The following is a 21,591-nucleotide window of genomic DNA, read 5'->3' on the forward strand; positions in this document are numbered from 1 at the left end:
AATATGGATATATGTCTGAGGCTGTATTTTCCTTCTCTTTTTCTTTACAGGAGACCGGACATACAGTGTTACCCTGTGGTGCTAACTAGCACCAGTAAAGTGCTTATTGATTATATTTCATGGCGGGGTCATTTATGTCATAATAAGTACTGATTTGACCTGAGCTAAATCTCAATTATAATATTCATAGCTAAGATTGCGTAAGCCTCCCCTGATGATGCCTTTAACGTAGGTTGAAACGCGTTGGGAGCAATTCACATCCTATGCTGCATAATTTATACGTTTAGCATAGGAGGGCTATGTCAATTTAATTCTCTTTTATCTTCTCTATAGCACGAATACTTTTGGTGATTTTTATGAATATCATTAAAGGTTATATTTTAATACACGCAGTTCACCACCATATTGGTTATGTAAATATGTTTTGATATACTTACAGATATTGCAGGTGACAATGATGACAACTGTACTTACCTTGTCCCGTTCAATGGCGGGCATCTCCGGTAATCTTGTCTGTTAAGCTTCAGCTCCTGTCCGACTTGGGGCATGGGCGGAGCTTAGTGACTGTTGTCATCAGTGTCACCTGCACTATATGTCAGTACCGACTGGTTAATGCAGGTGACACTGGTGACTGTTTTCCTTTAATGATTGGAATGATGATGATAGATCTTTTCATCACAGTAGCAAATAAACACTTGCCTCTTAAAAGACCTTCTTACCACCCTCGTCAGCTTGGGTTTTTGATTATCAAAATGTAAGTTAGCACATGGCTTTTTACAACAATGCTGCATTCTTGCTAAACCTAAAAAGTATTGGAACATTATATATATTTTTTATACCTCTTGCCCATGTTGGAATTCCAGGTGGCAAATACTCATTAGAAAAAAGTGACATGACCTTATTAGCTATTGCTCCAAATGCAAAACCAAATGTCCATCTGTTATGAAAGGTGCCTATGAGGTCTAAAGGGCTGTCAATAGAGAAGACATAGGTTAGGTTTAAAATAATTCATAACTGTATTTTTACAAACAAGTAAAACTGAAGTAGCATCTGTTCTTTATTTTATCTAATTCATTATAATTCAAACCTGGTTTGGCTTCAAAACTGCACAGTTAAAAAAAAAACACTCAGGTTACAATCTGCAAGTGGATTATGTTGCTATCTATTGACTTTAAAGGGGTACTCCGGTGGAAAACTTTTTTTTTTTTAATCAACTGGTGCCAGAAAGTTAAACAGATTTGTAAATTACTTCTATTAAAAAATCTTAAGCCTTCCAGTACTTATTAGCTACTGAATACTACATAGGAAATTATTTTCTTTTTAGAACACAGAGCTCTCAGCTGACATCATGACCACAGTGCTCTCTGCTGACATCTTTTAAGAACTGTCCAGAGTAGGAGAAAATCCCCACAGAAAACATATGCTGCTCTGGACAGTTCCTAAAATGGACAGAGATGTCAGCAATGAGCACTGTGGTCAGGATGTCAGCAGAGAGCACTGTGTTCCAAAAAGAAAATAATTTCCTATGTAGTATTCAGCAGCTAATATGTACTAGAAGGATTAAGATTTTTTAATAGAAGTAATTTACAAATCTGTTTAACTTTCTGGTACCAGTTGATTAAAAAAAAAAAGTTTTCCACTGGAGTACCCCTTTAAAGTGGTACATCAGTGAAAAACAATATTTTTAATATCAACTGGTGCCAGAAAGTTAAACAGATTTGTACATTTCTTCTATGTAAAAATCTTAATCCTCACAGTACTTATCAGTTGCTGTATGCTCCAGAGAAAGTTCTTTTCTTTTTGAATTGTTTAAATTTCTCTCTGACCACAATGCTCTCTACTGACACCTCTGTCCATGTCGGGAACTGTCCAGAGCAGGAGAAAATCCCCATAGGAAACCTATCCTGCTCTATACAGTTCCTGACACGGACAGAGGTATTAGCAGAGAGCATTGTGGTCAGACAGAAAATAAATTCAAAAAGAAAAGAACTCTAAAGTAAAGTCAAGTCAGACAAGTTTGTCAAGTCAAAGGAAACCTTGACTACAATTCTCAGCAAGCTTATAAGAGCAACTGTGGTTTCTTGTCTCATTCACTGCTATAACTGTACATCGGTCTTTAAAGAGTACCTGTCATCAAACCATATTTTCTAAACTAACTCAGATTATATTCCCTAACAACTTCTAACACCCCTCCGGCCCTTAATTTAAACCCCCCCGCCCCCGCGCTTTAAAAAGCTTTGTATCATACCTTTCCCCTTTCTTACATTGTGTGAGCTCCCAGAAGGAGAAAGTGAGTGTTCCCCAGCAACCGCAACATCATTGGAGCCTGTGAGAGCTGTGCCTCGCCATGCCCTGCACGCAGTTCCTGAGTTTTGCCTCCTACTAGGCCGGGAGGAGACTAAACTAACTGTTTGACATGCGTAGGGAACAGAACAGAGCCACCTAGTGGACGTTTTTTCAACCACATCAAAAACATATAAAGGTTGAGAATTTTAACAGCAAGTAAATAGCAAAGTGTCTTATAATTACATAAGGAACAATATATTAAAAGTTTAGTTTGGTGACAGGTACACTTTAAACCTTCGAATTGTACTCTCTACATTATCATTCCACAATCATTCCAAGTTATCCAGGAATAGAAAAACACCACTAATTTCTTTCAAAAACAGTTCCACGTCTGTCTCCAGGTTGCTCAAGTATAATGATAATAAAAAAAATTAAAAAAAGGCAGCATGAAGATACTTACATGACAAATCCAAAACGCCTATGAAGAAGTTGTATCTTATCATCCAGTTTAGTAGAATGGCTCCGCCTCTCAAGAAAGGAAAGCAGTATAATTATAAGAACCTTAAAAAAAATGGAACATCATAAACTTCCCAATATAAAATACAGATATTAAGTTAGTTCTTTAAAGGCTATTGACATCTTTGGCATGGGTCATTGATTGTTACATATGTTAGCTCTTACCTTGATTTAAAAAACATAAAATAAAATAAAAATCTTTATTACTTCATACATTTTTAGACTCTCAATATTTAGTTTGAAACCTTATCCTAGTATCACATTTTTTTCATGTCTTTATATTCCTCCCAGTATTACATGCAGGAAGTGAGCTCTTTAACTCAGGTATGTTGAATTTTTCACTAGCTCTTCTTGGTTAGCACAATTCATTACTGAAATGATTATCTCTCTACAACTCATATGGACTTAACTCTCTCGTGCTGACATTGGTGTGGAGGAGTGTTTTATCTCCCCCCTACTTCTGCAAAGTTTACCTCAGGTGCTCTGCTCCTACTTCTGCAAAGTTTACCTCGGGTACTCTGCTAGTGCCATTCTTAATTAGTACCTATCACCAAACTAAACTTTTAATATATTGTTCCTTATGTATTAATAACACACTTTGCTATTTACTTGCTGTTAAAATTCTCACCCTTTATATGTTTTTAATGTGATTGAAAAAATGGCCAGGGGCATGGCAAGGCACAGCTCTCACAGGCTTCTGTGATGTTGCGCCTGTTGGGGAACGCCCACTTTCTCCTGCCAGGAGCTCACACAATGTGAGCAAGGGGAAAGGTGTGATACAGAGCTTTTTTAAAGCTTGGAAACATTTTTTTAAGGACAGTAGGGGTGTTAGGTGTAATTAAGGAATATAATCTGAGTTGGTTTAGAACATATGGTTTGATAACAGGTACTCTTTAAGTAACTATTTTTTTTTTTTTAGGAAATCTTTAGGGTCAACATATGTTTGAGTCTAAAGCCTGGAACTACACTGAGGACTCCTCCCAATCAGATTGAGCAGACTGATATAACTGACCAATCATCTTAATATTTTCTAAAAAGTTGGGATTAATGAAGAACCCCTCATAAATATTCATGAGCAGCCAATCACAGTACAATAAAGCAAAATATATTAATCATATGGTTCTATATTGTTCTTAAAATAGTTCTGTGTTGGCTTGGATAATGTTAGATGTAGTGTTAAAATGTACCTGTTGCTTTAAAAACTTTTCACACATTCCTAGAGACAAGTCAAACTCGAATGAGCGGGGAGACAATCCCATAAACTTACATTGTAAATGTGTCTTGCTTAGCACACGTTTCTCCCAAATAAGTCTAACAATCTGTTGGGGTCTGGACATTCTGACCCTGATTGATCAAAATTTTTTGTAAGTAAACTATCACTTTAATTGGACAAACACAAAAACAAATTACAGTGTCCCAGTCATGTGAAAAAAAACTTTGGGCATGTCATGGGCACACCTCAAAAGTTGAGGTCGGGGTCTCAGTGCTGACACTCTGACTGATCCTTAGAATGAGCAGGGAGAAGCATGTGGTGGCACACTTCATTCTGCATCTCACATCAGTCTGCTTCCCAGGTTCTAAAGATTAGATTTTTATGTATGGAGCTAGCGGATTGGCCACGCCCCTGAGGAAGCTCAGTTTGAGCAAAACATTTGTTGGGTTTGATACAGGTTTTGGTAAGGCATATGTAGATTATATTTTTCTGGGATTCGTTTTTATTATGTTCTCTTTTCTAATTATTCTTCTGATTTGCACTATGCACTTTATCTGCATTTATATGTATGATTAGAGACTGATCTGCATATTTTGATTATTACTTTGTATACTTTTGCCTTCCTCTGCTCTGTTTTGTGGCGTGAACTGTGTTTGGTGCCTATTTTGATTTGTGCATGTTTATTGAATGGTTTTAATATATTTGCATCTACGAATAAAGATTTATACGTGATTTACATCTGGTGTTAGTGCTATTATTTGGTATTTATCTTACACTACAAAGATTTGTGTTGGTTATTTTAATACTTATTGCCTGATTTTTTCTTTTTGTTGGAGGCTAATATTATAATATGTTAAAAAAAAATATTTTCATACAAATAAAGAACACATTTTAATAAAATGATTCATATTTTACTTGTCAGTCTCTTTCTGTAACATGATACTCACCGAAGGAATTAGTGAATAATGTAGAAACAGATGCATATCTATTAGACTATCACAGGTGCCATTATTGTAGACTGTTCTGTGAAAGAAATATGTTATTTAAAAGATGAACTTCACTGCCTACAGAAGAATGTAACATAGTAACATGGTTCATAAGGTTGAAAAAAAGACCAGAGTCCACCAAGTTCAACATATAACCCTAATGAGTCCCTTCTGAGTTGATCCAGAGGAAGGCAAAAAAAAAAAAAAAACATAATAGAGGTAAGGTAGAGGATGCCCCCTTGTTATAGATACAGTCCTGGGTATAAATAGATCATGTGAGAGATCTCTGTACGGTCCCCTGATATATTTATACATAGTTATTAGGTCTCCCCTAAGCCTTCTTTTTTCTAAACTAAATAACCCTAATTCTGATAATCTTTCTGGGTACTGTAGTCCGCCCATTCCCCATATTACCTTGGTTGTCCGTCTTTGAACCCTCTCCAGCTCCACTATATCTTTCTTGTACACTGGTGCCCAGTACTGTACACAGTATTCTATGTGTGGTCTGACTAGTGATTTGTACAGCGGTAGAATTATTTCCTTGTTGTGGGCATCTATGCCCCTATTGATGCACCCCATGATTTTATTTGCCTTGGTAGCAGCTGCCCGACACTGGTCACTACAGCTAAATTTACCGTTAACTAAGACTCACAAGTCCTTTTCCACGTCAGTCGTCCCAAGTGTTCTCCCATTTAATACATAATCCCAGCCCGGATTTTTCTTCCCCATGTGCATTACCTTACATTTATCAGTGTTGAACCTCATCTGCCACTTCCCAGCCAAAACCTCCAACCTATCCAGATCCATTTGTAACAGTTCACTGTCCTCTACTGTGTTTACCGCTTTACAGAGTTTAGTATCATCTGCAAAGATTGCTACTTTACTATTCAACCCCTCTACAAGGTCATTAGTGAATATATTAAATAGGACAGGACCCAAGAGGGACCCCTGTGGTACCCCACTAGTAACAGTAACCCAATAAGTACCATTAATAACCACCCTCTGTTTCCTATCACTGAGCCAGTTACCTACCCACTTACACACATTCTCCCCCAGCCCAATCATTCTCTTTTTATGCACCAACCTTTTATGTCCAGATATATGACATTTAGCAATTGCCCCTGGTCCAGTCTGGAGCTCACCTCCTCATAAAAGCTGAACAGGTTAGTTTGCCATGACCGATCCCTCATAAAGCCATGCTGATATGGAGTCATACATTTATTTTTATCAAGATACTCCAAAATAGCATCTCTTAGAAAACCCCCAAACTATTTACATACAACAGAGGTTAAACTAACAGGTCTACAATTCCCGGGGTCACCTTTTCACCCCTTTTTAAATATTGGCACCACATTTGCCATGCACCAGTCCTGGGCAAAAGTCCCTGTCACTATAGAGTCCCTGAATATTAAAAATAGGGGTTTGTCTATTACATTACTTCATTCCTTTAGAACACGGGGGGAGGGGGGGGGGGGGGTGAATTCCATCTGGACCTGGTGATTTGTCTATTTAGATTTTTTGTGGCGGCACTGTACTTCTTCCTGGGTTAGACAGGTGACCTGTACTGGGGAGTTTACCTTATCTTGCTGTATTTCCCCTGGGATTTCATTTTACTTGGTGAAAACAGTGGAGAAGAATTTGTTTAATATATTTGCTTTTTCCTGATCCCTGTTTATAATTTCTTCCTCATCATTTTTTAAAGGGCCTATACTTGCATTTTTGACCTTTTTGTTATTTATATAATTAACCCCTTAAGGACTCAGGGTTTTTCCGTTTTTGCACTTTCGTTTTTTCCTCCTTACCTTTTAAAAATCATAACCCTTTCAATTTTCCACCTAAAAATCCATATTATGGCTAATTTTTTGCGTCACCAATTCTACTTTGCAGTGACATTAGTCATTTTACCCAAAAATGCACGGCAAAACGGAAAAAAAAATCATTGCGCGACAAAATCGAAGAATAAACGCCATTTTGTAACTTTTGGGGGCTTCCGTTTCTACGCAGTGCATATTTCGGTAAAAATTACACCTTATCATTATTCTGTAGGTCCATACGGTTAAAATGATACCCTACTTATATAGGTTTGATTTTGTCGCACTTCTGGAAAAAATCATAACTACATGCAGGAAAATGTATACATTTAAAAATGTCATCTTCTGACCCCTATAACTTTTTTTATTTTTCCACGTACAGAGCGATATGAGGACTCATTTTTTGCGCCGTGAAGTTTTTATCTGTATGATTTTTGTTTTGATCGGACTTTTTGATCACTTTTAATTCATTTTTTAATGGTATAAAAAGTGACCAAAATACGCTTTTTGGACTTTGGAATTTTTTTGCACATACGCCATTGACCGTGCGGTTTAATTAATGATATATTTTTATAGTTCGGACATTTACGCACGTGGCGATACCACATATGTTTATTTTTTTTACACAGTTTTATTTTTTTTATGGGAAAAGGGGGGTGATTCAAACTTTTATTAGGGAAGGGGTTAAATGACCTTTATTAACATTTTTTTTTTTACATTTTTTTTGCAGTGTTATAGGTCCCATAGGGACCTATAACACTGCACACACTGATCTCCTATTCTGATCACTGGCGTGTATTAACACGCCTGTGATCAGCGTTATCGGCGCTTGACTGCTCCAGCTGCCGAGGAGGCAGCTGTTCGGGACGCCGCGATTTCACCGCGGCGGTCCCGAACAGCCCGACTGAGCAGCCGGGTCACTTTCACTTTCGAAGTGGCGGTCAGCTTTGACCGCCGCTTCTAAAGGGTTAATACCGCACATCGTCGCGATCGGCGATGTGTGGTATTAGCCGCGGGTCCCGGCCGTTGATGAGCGCCGGGACCGACGCGATATGATGCTTCAAATCGCGGGAGCCGGCGCAGGACGTAAATATACGTCCTGCATCGTTAAGGGGTTAAAGAACATTTTGGGGTTAGTTTTACTCTCTTATGGAATCTTTCTGGAGTCTTTCTGTCTCTATTTTTGCATTTTTTATCAGTTTTTTTTTATACACATTTTACATTTTTCTCTATAGATTTTTAATGCTTCTTCACTGCCGTCCTGTTTTAGTAGTTTAAATGCTTTATTTTTTCATATATTGCCCCTTAACGTTCTTATACATCTATATTGGTTTTCTTTTATTTCTGACCCTTTTATTCCCATAAGGTATATACATCTTACAGTGAGAATTTAAGATATTTTTAAAAGTCTCTTATTTAGTGTCAGTATTCTTGTTTTTGAGGACATTATCCCATTTTATATTGTTAAGGGCTTCTCTGAGTTGATCGAACTTTGCCTTCCTAAAGTTCATTGTTTTTGTGGCCCCTCGAGAGATTCCCTTATTGAAGAACAAGTTATAATGTATTATATTATGATCATGATTTCCTAGGTGACCTTCTACTTGCACATTAGTTACTCTGTCAGGTCTGCTGGTTAATATTCAGTCTAGTAGGGCGCCCCCTCTGGTCGGGCCCTGCACCATTTGGGACAGATAATTGTCTTTAGCTATAGTCAGAAACCTGTTTCCTTTATGAGATTCACAGGACTCAGTCTCCCAGTTTATATCAGGATAGTTAAAGTCCCCCATTATTATCACATCATTCTGATTTGCTGCCTTGTTTATTTGCCTCAGTAATTGATCTTCTGCCTCTTCCATTATATTTGGAGGCTTATAGCAAACCCCTATCAGAATTTTTTTTTTAATCTCCATATATTTCTACCCATATTGACTCCACATTATCGTTTCCCTCCCATATATCCTCCAGCAGGGTGGCCTTCAGACTGGACTTTACATAAAGACAAACTCCTCCCCTTTTCCATTTTGTCCGATCCTGCCTGAATAGACTATAACCCTGTATGTTGACCATCCAGTCACAGGTATCGTCCAACCAAGTCTCTGTTATACCCACTATGTCATAATCCTCCTCAGACATTTTGAACTCCAGTTTGTCAGTTTTATTGGTCAGACTTCTGGCATTAGTCAATATGCAATTCAACAGTGTATGTTTTTTTTTCTATGATGCCTATCCCTATTAACTATTCTAACCCCTCCCTCCGCTCCACCCCCAGGTACATTATTAACCCCCTAAGGACCTAGGGCGTATGGATACACCCTGGCTTTCTGGTACTTAAGGACCCAGGACGTATCCATACGCCCGTGGGAATTTCGGTCCCCGCCACGCGCCGGGCGCAGATCGGACCAGGGTGACTGCTGACATCAATCAGCAGTCACCCCCATGTCGGCGATCGTCGTAAATAGCAAGTGAATTCACACTTGCGATTTGCGCTGATTCCGGGTCTATGGTGACCCGGAATATAAGGGGGATCGCGGTTGTCTAAGACAACAATGATCCCCCAGAAGGGATAGGAGTGAGGTGGCAGGGTTGCTACCCCTCCTATCCCTGCTATTGGTGGTCTAGACGTGACCACCAATAGCAGATCGGGGGGGGGGGGGTTAAATTTCGTTTCCCTGTCCTGCCCACCCACAATAGGCGAGGCAGAACGGGGAAACGAAGCAGACCGAACGCCGATGATCACTTACCCGTCCGGAGGCTGCGGGCGACGGTGATCGGCGGGCGGCGACGTTGTGCGTCAGAAGAGGACGGCTCCCTGGATACTACGGAAGCCGGTAAGTTGATAAAGTGGTCTCTACACTGTAGCCCTCCAAATGTTGCCAAACTACAACTCCCAGCATGCCCAGACAGCTGTTTGGGCATGCTGGAATATGTAGTTTTGCAACAGCTGGAGGGCTACAGTTTGAGACCACTATACAATGGTCTCTAAACTATATCCCTCCAGATCTTGCAAAACTACAACTCCTAGCATGCCCACATAGCTGTTTGCTGTCTGGGCATGCTGGGATTTGTAGTTTTGCAACATCTGGAGATCCACAGTTTGTAGATCACTGTGCACTGGTCTAGAAACTGTAGCCCTCCAGATGCTGCAAAACTGCAAATCCCTGTCTCACAAACAGCTGTCTCGGCATGCTGGGAGTTGTAGTTGCGTACCTCCAGCTGTTCCATAACTACATCTCCCAGCATGCCCTTCGGTGATCAGTAAATGCTGGGAGTTGTAGTTTTGCAACAGCTGGAGGCACACTGGTTGGAAAATACTGAGTTAGGTAACAGAACCTAACTGAAGATTTTCCAACCAGTGTGCCTCCAGCTGTTGCAAAACTACAACTCCCAGCATGCACAGTCTGTCAGTGCATGCTGGGAGTTGTAGTTTTGAAACAGCTGGAGGTTTGCCCCCCCCCCCCCCCCATGTGAATGTACATTCACACGGGCAGGTTTACAGTAAATTTCCTGCTTCATGTTTGGGCTGCGGCAAATTTTTCGCCGCAGTGCAAACTCCTAGCGGGAAACTCACCGTAACACGCCAGTGCGAATGTGCCCTAAAAACACTACACTACACTAACACATAATAAAGAGTAAAACACTACATATACACCTCCTTACACTGTCCCCCCTCCAATAAAAATGAAAAATGTATTGTATGGCAGTGTTTCCAAAATGGAGCCTCCAGCTGTTGCAAAACAACTCCCAGCATTTCTGGACAGCCACTGACTGTCCAGGCATGCTGGGAATTTAGCAACAGCTGGAGGCACCCTGTTTTGCAATCACTAGCGTAGAATACCCCTATGTCCACTCCTATGCAATCCCTAATTTAGTCCCCAAATGCGCAGGGTGCTCTCTCACTTCGGAGCCCTGACGTATTTCAAGGAAACAGTTTAGTGCCACATATGGGGTATTCCCGTACTCTGGAGAAATTGCACTACAAATTTTGGGGGGCTTTTTCTCCTTTTACCCCTTATGAAAAGGAAAAGTTGGGGGCTACACCAGCCTGTTAGTGTATAAAAATGTTACACTAACATGCTGGTGTTGCCCCATACTTTTTATTTTCACAAGAGGTAAAAGGAAAAAAAGACCCCCAAAATTTGTAACACAATTTCTCCTGAGTACGGAAATACCCCATATGTGGGCGTAAAATGCTCTGCGGGCACACAACAAGGCTCAGGAGTGAGAGCGCCATGTACATTTGAGGCCTAAATTGGTGATTTGCACAGGGGTGGCTGATTTTACAGCGGTTCTGACATAAACGCAAAAAATGAAATACCCACATGTGACCGCATTTTGGAAACTACACCCCTCACGGAACGTGACAAGGGGTATAGTAAGCCTTAACACCCCACAGGTGTTTGACGAATTTTCATTGTTGGATGGGAAAATGAAAAAATAATTTTTTTTTCACTAAAATGCTGGTGTTACCCTAAATTTTTCATTTTCACAAGGGAAAATAGGAAAAAAGCCCCCCAAAATTTGTAACCCCATTTCTTCTGAGTATATAAATACCCCAAATGTGGATGTAAAGTGCTCTGCTGGCGCACTACAATGCTCAGAAGAGGAGTGCCATTGGGATTTTGAAGAGAAAATTTGTCTGGAATTGAAGGCCACGTGTGTTTACAAAGCCCACATTGTGCCAGAACAATGGACCCTCCCACATGTGACCCCATTTTGGAAACTACACCCCTCATGTAATGTATTAAGGGGTGCAGTGAGCATTTATGCCCCACAGGTGTCTGACAGATTTTTGGAACAATGGTCAGTGAAAATGAAAAATTAAATTTTTCATTTGCACAGACCATTGTTCCAAAGATCTGTCAAACGCCAGTGGGGTGTAAATACTCACTGCACCCCTTATTAAATTCTATGAGGGGTGTAGTTTGCAAAATCGGGTCACATGTGGGGGGGTCCACTGTTCTGGCACCACGGGGGGCTTTGAAAATGCACATGGCCCCTGACTACCATTAGAAACAAATTCTCTTTCCAAAAGCTTAATGGCGCTCCTTCTCTTCTGAGCATTGTAGTGCGCCAGCAGAGCACTTGACGTCCACACATGGGGTATTTCCATACTCAGAAGAAATGGGGTTACAAATTTTGGAGGTCATTTTCTCCTATTACCCCTTGTAAAAATGTAAAATTTAAGGAAAAAACTGCGTTTTAGTAAAAAAAAAAAAATTTCTTCATTTACACATCCAACTTTAACAAAAAGTCGTCAAACACCTGTGGGTAGTTAAGGCTCACTGTACCCCTTGTTACGTTACTTAAGGGGTGTAGTTTCCAAAATGGTAAGCCATGTGGGTATTTTTTTGCTGTTCTGGCACTACTGGGGCTTCCTAAATGCGACATGGCCCCCCAAAACCATTTCAGCTAAATTTGCTTTCAAAAAGCCAAATGTGACTCCTTCTCTTCTGAGCATTGTAGTTTGCCCGCAGAGCATTTAACGTCCTAACATGGGGTATTTCCATACTCAGAAGAGATGGGGTTACAAATTTTGGGGGGCATTTTCTCCCATTACCCTTTGTAAAAATTGTAAATTTGGGGAAAAAACTGCACTTTAGTGAATTTTTTTCCCTCCATTTATACATCTGATTTTAACGAAAAGTTGTCAAACACCTATGGGTTGTTAAGGCTAACTGGACCCCTTGTTACATGCCTTGAGGGGTGTAGTTTCCAAAATGGAATGCCATGTGGGGTTTTCTGCTGTTCTGGCACCATAGGGGCTTTCTAAATGTGACATGCCCCCCAAAAATCATTTCAGCAAAATTCACTCTCCAAAATCCCATTGTTGATCCTTCCCTTCTGAGCCCTCTACTGCGCCCGCCGAACACTTGACATACACATATGAGGTATTTCCTTATTCGAGAGAATTTCTCCTATAACCACTTGTAAAAATTCAAAAACTGGGTCTACAAGAACATGCGAGGGTAAAAAATGAAGATTTTGAATTTTCTCCTTCACTTTGCTTCTATTCCTGTGAAACACCTAAAGGGTTAACACACTTACTGAATGTCATTTTGGATACTTTGAGGGGTGCAGTTTTTATATTTGGGTCATTTGTGGGTCATTTCTAATATGAAGGCCCTTCAAATCCATTTCAAAACTGAACTGGTCCCTGAAAAATTCCGATTTTGAAAATTTTGTGAAAAATTGGAAAACCGCAGTTGAACTTTGAAGCCCTCTGATGTCTTCCAAAAGTAAAAACATGTCAACTTTATGATGCAAACATAAAGTAGACATATTGTGTATGTGGATCAATGTAGAATTTATTTGGAATATCCATTTTCCGTATAAGCAGAGAGCTTCAAAGTAAAAAAAAATGCAACATTTTCAATTTTTTCATAATATTTTGGAATTTTTTCACCAAGAAATGAAACCATTATTGACAACATTTTACCACTAACATAAAGTACAATATGTCACGAAAAAACTGTCTCGGAATCAGAATGAAAGGTAAAAGCATCCCAGAGTTATTAATGCTTGAAGTGACAGTGATCAGATGTTCAAAAAATGGCCGGGTCCTTAAAGGGGTACTCCGGTGCTTAGGGGATAAGATGCCTGATCGCGGGAGTCCCGCAGCTGGGGATGCCCGGGATCATGCACGCGGCACCCCGTTTGTAATCAGTCCCCGGAGCGTGTTCGCTCCGGGTCTGATTACAGTCGACCGCAGGGCGGCGGCGTGTGACGTCACGCCCCCGCCCCCGTTTGACATCACGCTCCGCCCCTCAATGCAAGCTTACGGGAGGGGGCGTGATAGCTATCACATGTAAGTCACATGTTCACCACTGCATACTACATACAACAAGGTCCTTGACAACAATAGATTTAACCACTTAAGGACGCAGGGCGTACCTGTACGCCCTGCACCCGGTCCCGGTGTTTGAAACCATCAAAGCATCACACCGGGTCGGTCCCGGCTGCTATTGATAGCCGGGACCCTGGGCTAATAGTGCGCGGCACAGATCGTTGTTATTTAGCTTTCAGACGCATCGATCAAAGTCGAAAACGAAAGTAAAAGCTTCTCGGCAGATCAGTCGGGCTGATCGGAACTATGGCGATAAAATCGCGATGTCCTGATTAGCTAGGACGCGAGCGGAGGCCCCCTTACCTTGCTCACGTCCGATCGGCATTTGATTGCTCCAAGCCTGAGCTACAGGCTTGAGCAATCAACCCCCTATTACGCTGATCGATGCAAAGCTATGGCTTTGCAGGGATCAGGGTAAAAGATCAGTGTGTGCAGTGTTATAGCCCCCTGTGGGAGCTATAACACTGCAAAAAAAAAGTGAAAAAAAAATGTCCAAACTATAAAAATATATCATTAATTAAACTGCAGGGTCAATGGCATACGCGCAAAAAAATTTCAAAGTCGAAAATAGTGTATTTTTGGTCACTTTTTATATCATAAAAAAATTAATCAAAAAGTCTGATCAATGCTAAAATGGAACTGCTAAAAACTTCAGAACACGGCGCAAAAAATGAGCCCTCATACCGGCCCGTATGCGGAAAAAAATTAAAAAGTTATAGGGGTCAGAAGATGACAATTTTAAACGTATAAATTTTCCTGCATGTAGTTATGATTTTTTCAGAAGTATGACAAAATCAAACCTATATATGTAGGGTATCATTTTAACCGTATGGACCTGCAGAATAAAGATCAGGTGTCATTTTTACCGAAAAATGCACTGCGTAGAAACGGAAGCCCCCAAAATTTACAAAATGACATTTTTTCTGTTTCACCTTGGATTTTTTGGTAAAATGACTAATGTCACTGCAAAGTACAATTGGCAGTGCAAAAATAAGCCATCATATGGAATTTTATGTGCAAAATTGAAAGGGTTTGGAGAAATTGAAGGAGAGTGTCATACTTTTGAGAAAGCCATTATATGAATGGCGAAACGTTAAGGAAGAGAGGAGTCATGTTTTAATTTCACGCAGTGTCACAGCTTAATACAGATTGAATACTCCTGGTAGCCGAACTGCAGTAAGGCATCGGAGACAGCAAATCATAATGGTGGAAGCAAACACTGAAAATTTCTATACTAAATATAGCTGTGCACCGTGTTGAGAATTTTAAAGCACCACTGCCATCTAGTGGCTAAAATGCAGAACACATCAAATTTTTTGTGGTAGAAATAAAAGTAAATTTTTAGTTCAGTTGTTTTAGAGGTCTTTAGTCAGGGTTTTCCCTGAGGGGATTTCTTTCCCCAAGTTGGTTTGTTGAGTTTTGATGACAATAGGGCCTCAGCCTTGAAAAGATTGCATCGATTATTTTTTATTTAAATTTAAAGTCTATATTAGATTCCCAAGTTTAATGTTCCGGTGTTTATTTTGAACAAACACTGTATGACCACAAAACCAAATCTAACAAGGAGGTACATGGCGGCACAGTGACAGAGCTTAGAGGTGGCAGCAGCATGAGGAGACCAAAATCTGGCAGAATGACACAGCCTGGAATTGGCGGCAGCAAGAAGAGACAATAGGGCTTCACAATCCCTAAGATTAAAAGATGAATTTTCAAATTTAAATTGAAGATTTATGGTAGCTAGTGCTACCATAAAAACATTTAGGTAATGTCCCAGGCCCAGCAGCATGAGTAAACCATATAGTAGCTGAATTACACAGCGTTGAGGTGGTGGAAGCATGAGGACACCATATAGAGGCTGAATGGCACAGCCTGGAGGTGGTGGAAGCATGGGGAGACCACATAGTGGCTGAATGGCACAGTTTGGAGTTGGCGGCAGCATGAGGAGAACATATAGTGGCTGAAAGGCATAGCATGGAGGTGGCGGCAGCATGAGGAGAACATATGGTGGCAGAATGAGACAGCCTGGAGGTTGCAGCAACAGCATCAGGAGTCCTGAAAGTGACCCGGAGTGGTGAGGTGGGTGGCAATACCAGTTCCCGGTGAAGAAGGTGGGTAAAAAAAGGTCTGATGCGGAGGAATGTTTGTAACTGGGGAGCAGCGCCTTAAATCTATTTGGCACTATACATATTTGTGAAGTGATGGTGTGGCACCATGGTCAATCTACTCTGATGCATCAGGCATTGGTGGGTGGAAATCCTGGCTGATATATGCCTGATTCATCTTCACAAAGGTCAGTCTCTCCACATTTTTCGTGGACAGATGAGTTCTCCTTGGGGTGACTATGGGACACAGTGGAAGAAGTGGAGGCGGAGTTGCACACTGTCGTAGGACCAACGGGCCCAGAGCGTGGAGGCGGAAGCAGCGTGACCTGTCCAACTTGCTGTTGTGGCTGTGCAGGAACCACATTCACCCAGTGGGCCATAAAGGACAAGTATTGTCCCTGACCATAGTTACAACTCCACATGTCGGCGCTGCCATGCACTTTGGTACACTTTGGCAGAGTGGGATGGTGGGTGTTAATACCAGTACTCGGTGACGAAGGTGGGTGAAAGAAGGATAACTTGGTATCAGATGTGTGGCATCAGCCAGGTGGCAGGATCAGAATAGTAGCTGAGGCAGGTAGGCAGAAGAAAACATTTTTTTTTGTCAAAGTGTTGGTGTGCACAAGTAAGTATTGAGGATTACGTAAAACTTAACTTTTAACATTATTCTTAGGATAGAATATATGGAGCCAATTTTTTTTTTTAAATCTAACAAAAGGAAAGGTGTGCAAAAAACATGATGTGCCCCCTACATCACCAAGTATTGATGCGATGCAAAGACCTCTAAAATGTGGAAGGGAACAATGTATGGTCCATTGTAACAGGTGGGGGTAAAAACTTCCCCTGTAAGGCCCTACTCTAGCACTATTAATTCCCTTATTGGCAAGTGTTACTTGTCCTAAAAAGGGCGGCCCACACAGGAACCTCCCCCTATTTCCACCTAAAAACACTTCTATTTCCCAGGGTTTTTAGTTGGAAATAGGGAGAGGTTCTTGTGTGCGGCTGCCCTTTTAGGATGAGTAACACTTGCCAAGAAGGGAATTAATAGTGCGAGAGTAGGGCCTTACAGGGGAAGTTTTTACCATACGTTGTTCCTTTCCACCTTTTAGAGGTCTTTGCATCCATCAATACTTGGTGGTGTAGGTGGCACATGGTGTTTTTTGCACACCTTTTCTTTTGTTAGATTTCAAAAATGTTTTGGCTCCATCTATTTTATCCTAAGAAAATGTAAGTTTTAGCTAATGCATATCCTCGATACTTACTTGTGGTCTAATGCATCGGAATTCCTGTAACTGGGGACCAGTAACTTAATTATGTTTTGCAGTATCCATGGCAGCACAATGAGAGAGCCTGAAGGGGGGTAGCATGAGGAGACCATAGAGCAGCACAATGAGCAAGCCTGGAGGTGGCAGCATCGGCATGAGGAGACCATAGAGCAGCACAATGAGAGAGGCTGGAGGGGGCAGCATCAGCATGAGGAGACCCAATGGCGGCACAATGACAGAGCCTGGAGGTGGCAGCAGCAGCATGATGGCCATGCCAACTGAGGGTTGAGTCTAAGGAACCCACTGAGTGAACCAATCACTGCTGCTGGGTTGCTGGTTGAGACACGACCGCTAGCTGACACCGGGAGCTCAGACCTCTCGCTGCGACTCCTGCTGCCACACGCCTCTACTCTGCTGTGACCTCTGCCTGCACCTGATGAATGTAGGCCTCTTCTGCTACCTCTGCCTGCGCCTGATGAATTTAGGCATCTGACACTTCACTGTGCATGTCCTGGCACCTCTCTGCCTGACATACTTAGTGCGTATATGAGGGGAGTATAATCTGCTTCACTGTGCTTAAAACAGTATTTGTCTAGAACAGCAGCAGGTGTACACTTTTGCCTGGCCTTTCACAGTATCTAGGCCCTTGACAGATTAACAGGTACAAACTAGTACACTACTTAGATGTAGGTATGTGGTATGCACTTATGAGGGCAGAAAAATGCGCTAAAGCACGCTTAAAAAAGTATTGTAGTAAAACTCCAGCCGGTGATTACTTTTGCCTGGACTTTCACAGTATCTAGGCTCTTGACAGATTAACAGGTACAAAATAGTACACTACTTAGATGTATGTGGTATGCAGTTATAAGAGAAGGACAATGCGCTACAGTATGCTTAAAAAGTATTGGAGTAAAACACCAGCCGGTGATTACTTTTGCCTGGACTTTCACAGTATCTAGGCCCTTGACAGATTAACAGTACCAAATAGTACACTACTTAGTTGTAGGTATGTGGTATGCACTTATGAGGGCAGAAAAATGCGCTACAGTACGCTTAAAAAAGTATTGGAGTAAAACACCAGCCGGTCATTACTTTTGTTTGGACTTTCACAGTATCTAAGCCCTTGAAAGATTAACAGGTACAAAATAGTACAATACTGAGATGTAATTATGTGGTATGCAGTTATGACGGGAGGACCATGCGCTACAGTACGCTTTAAAAAGTATTGGAGTAAAACACCAGCTGGTGATTACTATTGCCTGGCCTTTCACAGTATCTAAGAGATAGGAGACAGAAAAAAAGGACGGCGCCTCGCGTAATACTGTGGGCTGAAAACCCGAGTACCCTTTGAAATGATGCTCACCTTTGGTAAGTCTTGGTATCAAGCATATCACCCCTCACAGGGGGTAGGATGTGGTGGAGATGTGGTACCGCTGGCTGCAGCCCGCAGAGACGGCCGGTCTCCCGTCGGGAATCGGCAAAAGTCGAGCAGGATCAGTGCAGGAAAAATAGTTCTGCTTATGGCGCTGCCTTGTGGATATCACAGTCACGGAGGAGATGGTGCAAAAAAGTAACAATGTATTTATTAAACACATTTAACCTTTTTACATGGTGTGCAAGACGCGTTTCGAAAGATAGTTTCTTCTTTATCAATTGCTACAGAGACATACAGTGATAGAAACATATATGCGTGTTTTAGGCGCCAAAACCACTGGACAGAAGTCAGGGTTACATTTGGGCAGAGCCAGAATGACACACGTCAAAATAACATATTATTGTGTAACAAAAAGATATATATCCAATATGCATAGTTGGTGTTACATAACCTATGCTAGAGGTGCATAAGAATATCAGTTTAGTGTATTAGGCAAAAAATGATTTGGTAATTGTCGCTGTTACGTCTGAGATGAGAAGCGACCAATGGAATAAATATCACTCATTGCGTCATTAGTTGTCAGGGAGAACTGCTGTCAGTGTGATGAGGTGGCGACCAATGGGAGACCAGGGAGCAGTTACGTCATCTGCTATTGTATGTAGGACGTGCCCGGCCGGGCTTGTCCTAGTGATGCAGAATGGAGCCGATGTTCGCAAATGTTATTCTATTCGGGAGTCGCGGGAGGTATGAAATAGAGTAGCGGCCAATCAGGCTGTGAGTATGTGATGTCTTTTGGACCAATCAGAAGAATGCAGACTGATTTTTGCAGAAACAGAGTTCGGGGCGTGGTAGGGTGTCCGGTAAGCCAATAGGATTGGATTGTGTGATGGTCTGTGGACCAATCTCAGTTGCGCCTACTGTTCTTATGAACATAATAGGTGAAATTAAGATTATACAGTATGTTCAATGTATTCATTGAATCCCATGGGGGTCAAAGTTTTCATTTTAAATATCCAGTAATTTTCCCTCCTGCATAGCTGCGTGTATCTTCTGTTTGTGGATGCGGTAATCTCTTCTATCGGGGTGACTGTAAAGCCGGTAAAACTGCAGTTATGGTGGGAGGCTGCATGTCTCGATATGCTGTGCAGTTGGTATCCGTTCTTCACATTGGAGCGGTGTTTGTTCATTCGGCTGCTCAGCATTTGTGTTGTCCTTCCGATGTATTGGATGCCACACTGGCATTCGAGGAGGTAGACTATGAATGAGGATTTGCATGACATGCGGCTCCTTATTTTGTAGGTATCCCCTGTGGTCTGTGATGTTATTTCTTTACATCGGTTTTTGATGTTGGCACAGCATTTACAGTTTGTGCCGCAGCATTTATAGACTCCCACAATTTTGTCTTCACCTGTCAGGGGATGTTTTTTGCTAATGGTTTTGAGCTTGCTAGGGGCCAGGATATTCTTCAGTGACCTGGTTTTCCGGAAGATAATTTGTGGTTTAGCTGGAATTACATCTTTCAAGAAGGGATCCATGAGTAGAATCTTCCAATGTTCCTCTAGGATTTTCTTGATATTTTTGTGGTCAGTAGAGAAAGTGGTGAGAAAGTTGTATGAAAAACGGTTTGTCTCTCCAGTTACTTTCTGGTCAGTTGTTTTTGGTTGTAGGCAGGTGTCTTGAGATAAGGTGCCGGCTTTCTTTTTGCTGTTTGTTGTGAGTGATTTGGGATATCCTTTAGCTTTGAACATTGTGTCCAAAATCTTGCTCTGTATTTGGAAGTCTTTTGTGGAGGTACAGTTCCAACGGATCCTCTTATACTGTCCATAAGGGACGTTTTGTGTCCATTTTTCTAGATGACAACTGGTGTAGTCCAGGTAACTGTTTCCATCCACACTTTTAAAGAATGTTTTGGTGGTGATTTTGCCTTTATTGTGTAATACTATTACGTCCAGGAATTCTGCATCATTTTGGGTGGATGTGAAATTGACAATCCAAGTGTTATTGTTAAGGGAGGTGATGAATTGATTAAGGAAGTCTGATGTCCCATCCCATACAATGAAAATATCGTCAATGTATCTTTTGTAGGTGATACAATGATGGTAAAGGGGATCGCGATATAGTAGTTGGTCTTCAGAAGCACCCATAAATAAATTTGCGAAACTGGGTGTGAATCGCGTCCCCATCGCTGTGCCACAGTGTTGCCTGAATATGCGGCCATTGAACTGGAAGAAATTATGTTTGAGTATGAAATTGATGGCATCTAGGAGGAACTCTTTTTGGGGTTCCGGAATCTGGGGGTCTGCTTGAAGGTAGTTGGATACGGCAGATAGACCTTGATCGTGTTGGATGATCGTGTACAATGAGGATATATCCATTGTCAGAAAGATATAGTGATCTTGCCACTGCAGGTTGATGATGGATTTAATAAAATCACTGGTGTCTTTGGTGTATGATGGAAGTTTACACACATATTTCTGGAGATGGAAGTCGATGTATTGTAAGAGATTTGAGGTTAAAGAATTTATTCCGGAAATTATGGGATGTCCGGGGGGGTTTGAGTGGGGTGTTTATGAACCTTAGGCAAATGGTAAAACAGAGGTGTGTCGGGTTAATTGATTTTGATGTAGCTGTATTCCTGTTTGTTCAAGATGCCATTCTTCAGTCCCTTGTCCAGCAGGGAGGTTAATTCCTCCGAGTAGGGGATGGCTGGGTTTTTGTCTAGGACTTCATAAAAGGATGAGTCGGAAAGGAGGCGGTTGGATTCGGAGATGTAATGCTCACGATCCATGATGACTATGCCACCGCCCTTATCTGCAGATTTGATGATGATGGATTTCTGTTGTGTATTCAGATTCTGGACATAACTATTTTTTGTATTTTTAGCTAGGTCCTCTAATCCAGCTAATACCTACAACATGAATTTTATTACTACTTTTTGTGATCATGCAAAAGACATCAGACAAATTTTGTGTAAGCATTGGCATATTCTCCAAAGTGATGATCTTCTAAAAGGAGAACTGCCAAATCGACCAAAGGTCACCTACCATGGGGGCCCCTACTCTCAAGAATATTCTCGCCCCTAGCATCATAAAGCAACATAAAAGTCCAAATAAAAATTGTGGCCTACCGACGGGGTCATACAGCTGCAAAAATATCCGTTGCCTGTGTTGTAAGGAATTAAAAAATGGTGTGA

At 41.3% G+C, this 21,591-nt stretch overlaps 1 protein-coding gene across 5 annotated transcripts in view; it reads right to left on the bottom strand.

Moving 5' to 3' along the window:
• Positions 1 to 21,591, bottom strand: part of LOC130273001 (stimulated by retinoic acid gene 6 protein-like) — a 137,203-nt gene that overhangs the window by 85,341 nt on the left and 30,271 nt on the right. For 4 of the 5 annotated variants that reach the window (XM_056519111.1, XM_056519134.1, XM_056519127.1 and 1 more), the window contains 3 exons: positions 4,963 to 5,038; positions 2,747 to 2,847; positions 840 to 970 (listed from right to left, as the gene is read on the bottom strand). In XM_056519111.1, the coding sequence (XP_056375086.1) occupies positions 840 to 970; positions 2,747 to 2,847; positions 4,963 to 5,038 (308 nt within the window). Of the gene's footprint in view, positions 1 to 839; positions 971 to 2,746; positions 2,848 to 4,962; positions 5,039 to 21,591 lie in introns of those variants that run through there. The other variant, XM_056519122.1, reaches the window with a different exon arrangement.

This window comes from Hyla sarda, chromosome 1, assembly GCF_029499605.1.
Source record: "Hyla sarda isolate aHylSar1 chromosome 1, aHylSar1.hap1, whole genome shotgun sequence".
Taxonomy (NCBI): domain Eukaryota; kingdom Metazoa; phylum Chordata; class Amphibia; order Anura; family Hylidae; genus Hyla; species Hyla sarda.